Here is a 12,517-nt window from a genome sequence, read left to right on the forward strand (position 1 = left end):
CATTGAATTCAACAAAATACATGGTATACAATCAACTAACAAAAAGGAATAGATATGCCTTCTAAGTTGCAAGAAATTAGAAAACGATAAAGTTAAAAACTAGTTATAATTGCACAAACTCTCCCCATTTCCTAGGAGGTACAAAATTCCAAGCTCAAAAGCATTGATTTCTGCATGAACTCTCCCCATTTCCTGAGGTAAAATATTCCAAGCTTAAACTGCCTTCTTTTAAGGTCCCCTCCTCAATACCTCCTATGAAAAAACTGTTATGCTTTTTTTCCAGAACGATTGCAGGATAAAAAGGCAGAATGGAAGAGAGTTTCATTCATGTGGTAGGATGGAGAAGATCCTTGAACAGAATTTTTGTATCCTTTCGAGCTACTTCGAATTCTCTTGCATAGCTATTCAAATTGTTTTTCCATTGTTCCTTAACTTTTTCAGGTACAACGTTTACTCTGGGAAAAAAAAATTGTTTTGGGTAGACCTACGGGTGGGTGAATTGCCTATCAAAGATCTTTTCCGAAATTTGTATTCTTTTCCTCATTTCATGAAAGCCTATTTCGAAATTTATCTCTTTTACTCCCCTATTTGATGGGATAGCTTGGGATTTGGGTTTTAGAGAGGTTTGAGGGAAGCTGATTGTTCAAATGTCTTTGAGTTATTGCATACTCATGAGAAGGTGGTGTTAGACCCATCTAAGCCTAATGTGAGGATTTTAGACTACTAAACCTATGGGTACTTTTTCCTGTACTTTTTTTTTAAAGTCCTCACTCCTTCACATGCCATCTCTCCTCCTTTGCCTGTACATTAAGTCTGGTGAATTCGTGTTCTCTGAAGCTTCTTTTTCTAGGAGGTTTATCATGAGAAGATTAATACTCAAGATGTGTTGCAAAAGAGAAGGAACAATGCCTCTTTATCCACTAAATGTTGCATACTCTGTAAGGTTAATGGTGAGACTGGTTACCTCCTACTAATCTCCTGCCCGTTTGTTACCTTTATTTGGGAATGGTTCATTTCTCTATTTGGGTGCAGGTGGACTTTGTCTACTAGCTTGGCCAGTTTGTTTGAGACCGTCGCCTTCAGATGGCCGAGGAAAAGAGAAAGAATACTGTGAAGATGCACAAGGGCTGCAATCCTATGGGCAGTATGGGAAGTGTAATCATTCATGGAGAGAGAGAGACGAGAGAGAGAGAAAGAGAAGAAGAAGAAGATATGATTGAGAGAAAAAGAAAACCTTCTTTTGGCTGCCGCCAGTTCATTATTTATATTAACTTAATATAAAAAGAATGGAAATTACAAGTATGCCCCTGGCGGCACTCCCTAGAAACAAACTAATAAGAACAAATGAAAATAACTAACTGACAGTATCTTAAGAGGACAACCCACTAACAGCAACTATAAAATAACAATTAAATAATCCTCATGACACTCCCCCTCAAGTTGGGCTGAATATGTCTATCATGCCCAGCTTGTCACATAACTCATTGTGCCGCGAGCACGAAAGCCCCTTTGTAAGGATATCAGCAAGTTGTTCCTTGGAGTTGACATAGGGGATGCAAATTTCCCTTTTTCCCAATTTCTCCCTTATGAAGTGTTTATCCACATTAATATGCTTGGTCCTCTCATGTTTATTGCAACCTTATTGTCACAATAAAGGGACATAGGACTATGAACAACAACTCCAAGCTCCCCTAGAAGGTTCTTTAGCCAAAGGACTTCAGCCACCCCATGTGCCATAGCTCTATATTCAGCTTCAGCACTTGACCTTGCTACCACACTTTGCTTCTTGCTCTTCCAGATCACTAGATTTCCTCCCACAAATGTGCAATACCCACTAGTGGACTTTCTATCATCCATAGCTCCTGCCCAATCAGCATCTGTAAAGACTTCCACCTTTAGGTGATTGTGTTTACTAAATAGTAGGCATGTTCCTGGATATTTCTTCAAATATCTTAGGACTCTCTCTGCTGCCTCCATGTGTGGCTTCTTAGGAGAGTGCATAAACTGGCTCAGGACCCCAACGGAATAGGCAATGTCTGGACGGGTCCTGGACAGATAAATCAGCTTTCCCACTAACCTTTGGAACTGTTTCACATCTTTCATAGGTTCACCATCACAATCACCCAACTTGTGGTCAACATCCATAGGAGTATTTACTGGCCTTGCACCTAATTTGCCTGTGTCCTGTAATAGATCAAGGGTGTATTTCCTTTGAGAAATGAAGATACCCTTTTTTGAGCGGGCGACTTCAATTCCAAGGAAATACTTCAGGGGACCCAAATCTTTCACTCCAAATTTAGATGCAAGGAATTGTTTCAATTTTTGTATTTCTGAACTCCAACTTCCTGTAATGATGATATCATCCACATACACTATCAATACAACAACTGTTCCTAACATCTCTTCACAAAGAGTGTATGATCAGACTGCCATTATTTGAAGCCCATCTGCTGAACTTCCACATGAAACTTACTGAACCAAACTCTAGGAGATTGTTTTAAACCATAAAGAGACTTTCGCAGCTTGCACACCTTATTTTCACTTCCCTTGGCATAGAATCCAAGGGATTGAACCATGTATACTTCCTCCTCTAAGTCACCATTCAAAAAAGCATTCTTTATGTCCAGTTGATGCAATTCCCAGTCAAAATTAGCAACTAATGATAGGAGAACCCTAATTGAGTTCATCTTAGCTACTAGAGCAAAAGTCTCATCATAGTCAACCCCATACACTTGAGTGTACCCTTTGGCTAGTAATCATGCTTTGTACCTTTCAATTGTTCCGTCTGCCTTGTGTTTAACTGTAAACACCCACTTACACCCCACAGGGTCTTTCCCCTTTGGAGGATCCACCAATTCCCAAGTTCGATTTTTATGAAGAGCATTAATCTCCTCCTTCATGGCATCTGTCCATTCGGGGCATTTTAAGGCTTCTGCAACATTTCTGGGAACAGGGATGCAATCAACTACATATAGAAAGGCTCAGTATGAAGGGGAAATGTGATCATAGGAGACAAAATGGGTAATGGGGTGTCTAGTAGTGCATGACCCGACTCCCTTTCTTTGAGCAATAGGAATGTCAAAGTCATCCACAGTAGGAGTAGGGGTATCAATAGGTGCAACAGAGATTGGACTTACCTCCTGGGAGTCTAACGTTGTCGGTTACTCAATGTTTGGCTGCTCTACACCTTTATCACATTGTTGATCTCTACGATGTGTACGTTGGAAGACACGAAAGGGAGCAAGGTCCGGAATAGAAGGAAGAGAGACTTGGTGGACCTGAACCTGCTTCTCCTCTCCCACACTACTACTCTCCCTGTGAGGAGAAGCATGGAAGAATGGCTCAAACTCAAAGAATGACACATCCATAGACACAAAAAAAAACTTATGACTAACGGGATCAAAACACCGATACCCTTTTTGAGAGGAGGGATACCCTAGAAAGATACAAGGAATGGACCGAGGGTCTAACTTAACTCGAGGAGACAAATAATGGACAAAGGCACGACAACCAAAAACTCTCATGGGAATGGAAAATAAAGGGGGGACTGAGGGAACAACAACTAATGAGGGGCCATGTAGTTCAGCACTTTGGAGGGCATGCGATTGATGACATAAGCAACTGCAAGTATAGCATCCATCCAAAACCTTTTTGGAACATTCATGTGTAACATCATCCCGCGAGCTACCTCAAGGAGGTGTCTGTTTTTTCTTTCTGCAACACCATTTTGTTGTGGTGTTCTGGCACATGAGCTCCTATGAATAGATCCGTGGGAGGCAAAGAACTCATTGAGCTCACCATGGAAGTATTATTTTGCATTATCGGATTTGAAGATCTGTATTTCATCATGGAACTGCATAAATACCATCCTCTGAAAGTCTTTCACAATCTTTGGAACTTCGTCTCTACTACATAGGGAATACCCATGTATAGCGAGAGTAGTCATCGATCAATGTGATAAAGTACTTATATCCGACCTCAGAGATTACAGTAGTAGGCCCCGTACATCAGAATACACAACATGAAAAGGAACACTTGATCTTTTATTATTTGAGTGAAAAGTTGTTCTACATTGTTTGCTCAACTGACATGTTTGACACTGGAACTCTGACACTGAACATGACTTAAATAAAACCGAAAACAAAGACTTTACTATTTCAAAAGAAACATGACCTAACCGACTATGCCACAAAAAAATTTGACTCTTATTTGACTGACTATGTGACTCTGAGGATGACACCGAGAGACCAGCTTTGTTGTCGAGAATGTAGAGACCATCCACTAGGCTCCCTCTACCAATCGTCCTCCCAAAAGTTAGGTCCTAAAAAACACATGAGCCAAGAAAAAAGGCTATACTACAGTTTAAAGAGCTTGTGACACTACTAATTGAAAGCAAATTTATAGAAAGTTGAGGGACATGCAATACACAATCCAGGTTAAGGCCATGGGGAAGAGATTGATCCTTGGCCTACAATGGAGGAGAATGAGCCATCTACAAGCCTCACTTTATCCCTTCCTGACAAAAAGTAATAACTCTGAAACAAGTTCGGCTTACCGGTCATGTGGTTAAATGCCCCTGAGTCAATGATCCAAGGGGAACCAATGGGAGTGACATGGAATGTAGAAGCCGTATTACCTGATGTAGATGCAAATGAAGTAGAGGGAGTACTAGTGACTGAGCTATCCATCTGCCGCAAAGCCCTACCATAAGACTCCAAGTGGTCTCTGAAGGAATTCATTATATCTTCCTTAGGGTCAGAATTATTAAGGTGGTTTCGGGTAGTACCGACAACCTGAGTATCTTGGGTTACCACATGTGCTGCATTATGTGTTGTGTTCATCTTCTTCTGACCTTGCCCTTTACCCTGTTCTTGGTTCTTCACTGCCCACTTGGGTTTCCTGTGAATGTCCCAACATGTGTCACGTGTATGTCATGAACGCCGACAGTGGGTACAAAACAACTTGTCTTTATCATCAGCCTTTTTGGTGTCACTTTTCTTCCCCGTGTTGTTATTACTCATCGCAGCCAAAGCAACTTGTTGCTCCCCCTCAACTGTAACCATCACACTCCGCCTACTTTCTTTCGATTGAGCAAGGGAGTATACCTTGTGAACCGAAGGCAACTCTTTGCTTCCTAGGATCTGAACTCTCAAAGGTTCATAGGCAAGGTTCAGTCCCAACAAGAAGGCAAACACACGCTACTGAGAAACCACCTTCCTGTAGGCCTTAGCATCATCATCATGTTTCCACTCTATAGCCTGATAATGATCCAATTTTTCCATATGAAAGTAAGGGCTGAATAATAGGAAGACAAACTACGATTTCCTTATTTACAAGTTAAGGATTCAGCTTGCAACTAGTAAACCTTGGCATAATGCCTTTGCTCAGAATAGGTAGTTTTGGCTTGTTCCCAGATCTCACTAGTGGTGTATGCCCACATAAAGTTCTTCATCACATCAGGTTCCATGGCTACAAGGAACCAAGACATCACCATACTGTTTTCTTGGTCCCACCTATCATGTTCCCCTTGCCGTTACATAAAGTTTTACACTTTTAGCCCACTCCAGGTAGTTTAGACCATTTAAAGGGGTAATGGGCATGGGAAAAATCATGTTTTCATCTCCCATACCAGTTGTGTTGCGGGTCGGTGTAACCCCCGATGAAGTTGAATCATAGTTTGCCATAGAGTACTGCTGAAATCAGTCCAAATCCCACACAACTACACAACAGCAACAAACAGAATACTAACCCTCAAGAAATTTACTTCTGGGATGTGGAAAAATAAACAAAAAAAAAATGCAGAAATCAACCCTGTGATGGTTCAGTCATTAAACCAGCCCGGTAATCAGTCCAACACTAGCCAAGGCAGACGTTAGAATATTAAACTATCAGTCCGACTACAACCCATATAGTCTAACAATCCAGCATCCAAACGAATGTATAGAACCAAGGAATAAGGCCTTCACACCATTGGCCAAAAACAAAAAAAACAAGAACACATACCCTGCCCAGCACCTGTACGAAGGTGCCAACCAGAAATTGACTTCACAGCATCGAACAGAGAAGAAAGGGAGTCTCTATCTGCATCGCCCTTCTTCGACTAGGGTTTCCTTGATATTACGACCAAGGAAGAACCCAAAGGAGGAGCCGCAAGTAGTCTGGTAGGGTTTCTCTGTCTTCCACATCCAAGAAACCAAAGAAGGAAAAGAGGACAAAGCAGGTTCAAATAGGACAGACCGAAATTCTTTTATAGCCCAAAACCTTGCTCCGATACCATGTAATCATTCATGGAGAGAGAGAGACGAGAGAGAGAAAGAGAAGAAGAGAAAGATATGATTGAGAGAAAAAGAAAACCTCCTTCTAGCTGCCGCCAGTTCATTATTTATATTAACTTAATAGAAAAAGAATGGAAATTACATGTATGCCCCTAGCAGCACTCCCTAGAAACAAACTAATAAGAAAGAAAGAAAATAACTAACTGACAATATCTTAAAAGGACAACCCACTAACAGAAACTATAAAATAACAATTAAATAATCCTCACAACAGGAAGAAAGCAATGCAAGAACATTTGATGTCAAGAAAAGAAACACGGAAATGATGTAGGAATGTATCATCACAAGGGTAATCATTGGGGAAAATCATTGGGCGGCATATTCTCATGGCACCTTACTCAAAAGATGATGTTATAAGGAAGTGGATGGAAATAGTTGCATCATCATCAAGAAAAAGGAAAATGCATAAAGAATGGGAACCACCTGAAGGCAGCTTCATGAAGTTAATTTTTAATGGCAGTAGCTTTGGAAACGCAGGCCCCTCAGGTGTGGGAGGAGTCTTTAGGGATAAGGGAGGTCACATCTTGGCCACTGTTCTCAGGTCCAGTAGGATTGGGAGATTCACAAGGGCTGAACTAATGGTTTTTTATATGGGGTACAAAAAGCGAAAGAAATGAATATGGAGAGAGTAATCATTGAAGGGGATTCTCAGGTAATCGTTGGTTAGTTAAAATATGAGAAGAAAACAGTTTGGACTCGTAGAGAGGTATTAAAGCAGATAAATTTATTAAAAGGAAACATGGTGATTAAAACTCAACGGGTACCTATTGCCACAACTGGGTTGGCTGATACTTTAGCTAAGCAAGTAGTCAATAGGGGGTTATTTATATTGGGCTCTCAACTGTAATTGTTTACTTATGGGTTATATAGATAAGTAGATTTACCTGCCTCCCCATGGGAAGCTTGACATTGTACATATTATTCTGTTCATATTAATAAATACTTTCTTGTTACTTATCAAAAAAAAAAAAGTTATAATTCCTAGCATGGCTCTCTTGGGGAAAAAGGAAGAGAAGAAGAACAAAATAGAAAATAAAACAAAAAATAAAGAAAGCATTAAAATAAGGCAAGCATAAAGGAGAGTTTTCAGTTTACATAATAAAATTAGAGATTGAAGCATCATACACTAGGTGCCATCTGTACGATCTTGACTTTTGAAACAATGCAATCTAATAAATTGTCATTCATTAAATCAGAATAAAATAGTCGCTTCTTGTCATGGAAGGCGGCTTCATCTTTCATGACCTGTATAATGCATACAAAGTGTAAGAATCAAGATTAAGAAAAAATGTCATAATTAAATTCAATACTATCAGTTTCCCACCGTATCTTCTGCTCTAAAGAACCATTGGACTCTAAAATAATCTCCACCCTCCACTGTTTTGAGAAACTCCAAGATCCGGCCTACATAATTTTGTGCTCCTTCTTTGCCCTGAAGAATGTGGCATATCAATCTAATTGTTCCAGGGAACCAAAATAATGGTTCTGGAAACAAAAAAGTTCAGTGATGGAGACTGCATAGCCAATCCTAACAGGATATCAATAAGGAAGCTGCAATTTAAAATCATCAAAACAGAAGAAAACAAGCAACAATAAAATCAGTGAGGTTGACACCTGTCACTAACAAAACATTGTGTTCTGCTTGCAGTAGATATTACACATTCATGAAATACTTTTGATCCAAAAAAAATACAAAAAAAAAAAACAAAGAGCATAACAAAGGCAAGAGGCTCACAACTGAAAAAACACTGTACAAGGATTGTGAAGAAACAAGACTAAAACTGATAATGGCTGGTGCCCGTTACCTAATTGGTGCTGTTTGTGTGAGCCGAATGGTGAGACTGCTTATCATATCCTTGTCTCCTGTCCTATTGCTAGCAGTATTTGGGATTGGTTCTTCTATTTTTATGGATGTAGGTGGGATACTCAGATGAACTTGGAAAGGCTGTTTGACTCTTCCACAAAAAGAAGAGCGAGAGCACTATTGAGGTGCACAAGAGCAGCACTTATTTGGGTGCTGTGGGAGGAAAGAAACTTGAGAATATTTTAAGAAAAGAAAAGATGCAAAGAAGAATTAATTGAAAGGATTATGATAAAGGTAACATCATGGGTAAAATCACTAAAGTTATTTTCAGACTTTACAGTGGATGATATAATCAGGAACTGGAGAGAAGTTGCTTCATCTTCAGATGTTAAGAAGAAGGTCTTAAAGGAATGGGACCCCTCTGAATCAGGTTTCCTCAAAATAAACTTTGATGGAAGCAGCCTTGGCAACCCAGGAAGATCTGGAATCAGAGGATGACAAGGGGATTGTAATGGGGCTGTTCTAGGGCCCTATAGGTATGGGTGATTCCACTACAGCTGAACTAAAGGCAGTGTGGTCTTTGGGAATCAAAAAGCTAAGGAGTTGGGAGTGTGAAAGCTTGTCGTGGAAGATGACTCCAAAGTAGTGATAAGCTGGCTAAACCAAACTGAAAAGAAATCCTGGCTGTTTAGAAATGATACCAAGAAGGCTAAAATACCCCTCCAAGGACATGCAGTTATTATTTCAGTGGACTCCAAGAGCGGCAAATGGATTTCAGACCAGCTAGAAAAACAAGGAGCAAACAGGGATCAGTCTTTTTGGGCTCAGTTGTAAGGATGAAAAATCAAAAGTGATAGGTGGCATCTTAAGTTTTAGTGGGTAGCTGAGGCTACTCATAACCTGTATTCTTTTCTCATCTTAAAGAAATTCTCTTTTACTAATCAAAAAAAAAAAAAGAAAAAAACCTGATACAACGAATTTCTCTGCTGTATCAGCATAAGGAATACGAATAACCAGGCAGAAAAGATAAAATGACAATTAGTGGTGGAAAACAACTAAAACAAAACAAGGAATAAAGCCTGCTACAAGTCACACATTTATTTTTTTGATAGTCGACAATTGGCAATTTTATTAATTATAGGAAAAGAATAATATATAAAGAGTAGTTTACAAGTAATGTAGGACTAGCAGAGCCGTCCAAGCCCTTTTTCTTTTGTATCATTGTTGTACATTTCCCCAAAACAATTGTGCCCTATTTGCCTGTTGTTTACCCATCAGATCTGCCAGACTGCTAGCTGTTCTTTGTGTCCAAGTGAATGTAAAAGTGGGATAAGACGACAGGTGCAAGATCTCCATCATCACATCTTTATTGCCAAGAAATTTGTTGGTTCTCTCTTCGCCAACCCATGACAACCTTTTTTATAGTAAAAGAAAAATTTTATTAAAAGGAGAAAGAAAAACTGATTACAACCACTTAACAGGTGCTATGATAACACCTCAAAAACAAGCTAAATGCAAACCATAAAACAAATTAAACGAGAGTCCCTTCTTACAAGCACCAAAAGCCATCCCCTGGTAACTCCTCCACATTCAAACTTCCCCATTAAAAAATTCTTCCTGCCCTCCTTCCATATTTCTTCCCTTCCCATACTATGGCTTTCTTAAGTCTCTCTTCCAACCATCCCCTCTTAAATTCTTCAAAAGATCTTCTAGCAAAAGCCTCTCCTCCCCAGAAAAACAAACCCAAAGGCTTGCCAACCTCCACCTCCCTGTCAATGATTTTCTTTAAATCCACATTTCCTTCTTTCCCCTCCTCCGTTTCTGGCAACACCTCAACAGCAGCCTCCTTAGCTTCACATCTGCTCTCCCTCTTCTTCACCTCTGTAACTCCACCTTTTCCTGACTCCACCCCCCCCCCCACGGAAAGAGACATCGAAAGGTTCTTCTTTCAAAACCTTGCAATTCTTGACAACCTATAATTCCCCCTTCATGGTCAGATTTTTAAAATTCAATCATTTGTCCAGCCTCAAGCTTTTAAAACAAAAAGCAATTCTTCTCTAGTCGAATCACCAAATTCCTTTTGGTCCTAAGAAGATTGCAAGTATTGCTCCATTGCTGTTTCAGAACACACCTATGCCAGAGCTGCCTGAGTTTTCCAAACCACACCCATCAAAGTTTAACTTCACTTGTTGATGGGGGTGGTTACCACTCTGAAAAGATATCGGTTCTAGAGGAAGAAGAATTTGACACCTGCTGCCAACCTCTCAAGATGTCAACCATGGAGAAAGGTGAAAAGAAAAAGAAAAAAAAAAAAAAAACTATATAAGCTTTGTATCCATGATACCACTCTTATTGATATGTTCAACTAAGCTCTCCATGCAGACCAAATAAATCATAAGGGTCTGTTTGTTTGCAGTGCAGTCTCATTTGTACTAATGCAATTGCAAGGAAGTACAAATAAGAAAAGTGTAAATTCAAACTCACTTTTACATCAGCTTTTGCTTTACTTTTCTTTAAGTTTTATTTTACTTCATTTGTAATGCAGCCAAACAAAATAAAAGGAAATTTTACAACAAAAAAAAGTCAGAATTAGCATTCTATCCATTTGCATTCCCATTCTTTTGCATCTGTGCAAATAAAATTGTGCACTGCAAACAAACTAGGACTTAAGGTAGGTAGATAAGTTTGCCTCAGTGGCAAAAGTGAATCCTATTTGGGTCTGTTAAGATGTGCCGAATAGGGGTAGTTTAGTCTTCTTCTGTTTATTAAGTAACTTGCTTATGTGGCAGTGTTATTAGAGTTACTCTGCCCCACACTTAAGTAAGGTTATTTCTGTCTTTGTAACTATGATTAGAATCTAATATAGATTAAGGGGGTCGACTGAATGGGTTATCCCATCAGATTTTCGAAAGACCCTTCTTCTTCTTCTCTTCTTCTTCTTCTTCTCCTCTTCCTGTTCGGACTACTGTAGCAACAGTCAAAACATGGTATCAGAGCCAGGTTCCTGACCCAAATCAGTTGGTAAAGCACCTCAGCATTGTTCGTGACTCTTCACCTTCGTTTCTGATCAGTCGATGGAGAGAACTGGTTCGCCCTAGGTCAGAAACACTACAGCTTGTCTCTCTGCTGCGCATAACCTTCTTCAACAAGGAAAGTGACTTCAGTAGTGAATGGTTGATTGATATTCTCAAAGGAAGGTCGGTTCTCTCTTCTTCTATTGTTACATATATTTCTGGGTAGAAACCCTACAAGAAGTTGTTGTACTGAGTAGAACCTAGAGAACTAGGTTCATTGTTGCCCTAGGAAGGGCTGTGTGTGCAGTAGCCGAATGGCGTAGGGCTGCTGTAAGTCGTTGAATGGTGTTAGGGCTGTTGTAAGTCTTTGAATGGTGTTAGGGCTGCTGTAAGTGGTCGAGTGGTGTAAGGTAGAATGCAGTTACCTTGCCGAACTCCTTGTGGTTGTGTAATGCCCTCTTAAGTGTGTTAAATAAGTCTGAACTGGGTGCAGCAGATTTGGCTGTGTTGTGGTGCTTGAGTGGTTGTAAAAGGGCCTCTACTTGTGATTAGTGAATGGTAAACTGATGCTTATGTGGGACGTAAGTGTGTGAAGTCAGTAGTAGTGTGAATAAGAACAAGTGTGTGAAATCAGCAGTGGTGTTTAGAGGTTGCAATAGGTGCTGAAATATCAAACTGTGAACAACATCAATCAGCTTGTAGCTGAGAAGTAAAGTTAGAGACAATTGTGAAAGAGTACAATGGCAGCAATAGGAGAAGGCTACAATGATCAGAAACCTAGTGTAGTAATTTCCTCCGACTACCTAGGAGTACAAATGATATCAATTAAGCTAAATGAGGAGAACTATGTTCCATGGGCTAAATCAGTGGAAGTTTTTCTCAAGGCAAAGAAGAAAGCAAAGCATGTTAGAGATGAGAAGCCACCGGTTGACTCTCCAGGGTTTGATGATTGGGAACAAGAAGATGATCAAATCATGACTTGGCTGTGGAATAGTATGGAACCCAAAAACAGTGCCAACTTCATGTTCCTTGATACGGCTAAGGATATATGGGAGCATGCTAAGAAGCTATATTCTGTACAAGATAACACAACAAGAGTATATCAGTTGTATCAGGAGTACTTTGATTTACAACAAAGAACCAAAACACTAGAAGAGTACTATGCCTGCATGAAGAATATAAGGAATGAACTCAATGTCTATCATCCCCTTACTCCAGATATTCAAGTTCAGCAACAGCAAAGGGAGCAGCTAGATGTTACAAGATTTTTAGTGGGGCTGAAGTCGGAATATGAACCAGTTAGAGCTCAAATATTGGGGGGCTCTACTCTTCCTACACTTGAGAAAGTATTCTCAAGACTTCGT

The 12,517-nt window shown here is 39.8% G+C and overlaps 1 protein-coding gene across 6 annotated transcripts in view; it reads right to left on the bottom strand.

Annotated features, from left to right (window-relative positions):
• Positions 1 to 12,517, bottom strand: part of LOC148879505 (DNA (cytosine-5)-methyltransferase 1-like) — a 171,442-nt gene that overhangs the window by 115,194 nt on the left and 43,731 nt on the right. For all 6 annotated transcript variants that reach the window (XR_016104257.1, XR_016104258.1, XM_088961046.1 and 3 more), the window contains 2 exons: positions 7,660 to 7,767; positions 7,461 to 7,580 (listed from right to left, as the gene is read on the bottom strand). Coding sequence is in view for 4 of the 6 variants with exons in the window: in XM_088961046.1 (XP_088817172.1) it covers positions 7,461 to 7,580; positions 7,660 to 7,767 (228 nt within the window). In the remaining 2 variants the exon portion in view is untranslated. The remainder of the gene's footprint in view (positions 1 to 7,460; positions 7,581 to 7,659; positions 7,768 to 12,517) is intronic.

The sequence above is a fragment of the Nelumbo lutea genome, chromosome 1 (genome assembly GCF_056320005.1).
Source record: "Nelumbo lutea isolate HS-2025 chromosome 1, American lotus-T2T, whole genome shotgun sequence".
NCBI classification, from domain to species: domain Eukaryota; kingdom Viridiplantae; phylum Streptophyta; class Magnoliopsida; order Proteales; family Nelumbonaceae; genus Nelumbo; species Nelumbo lutea.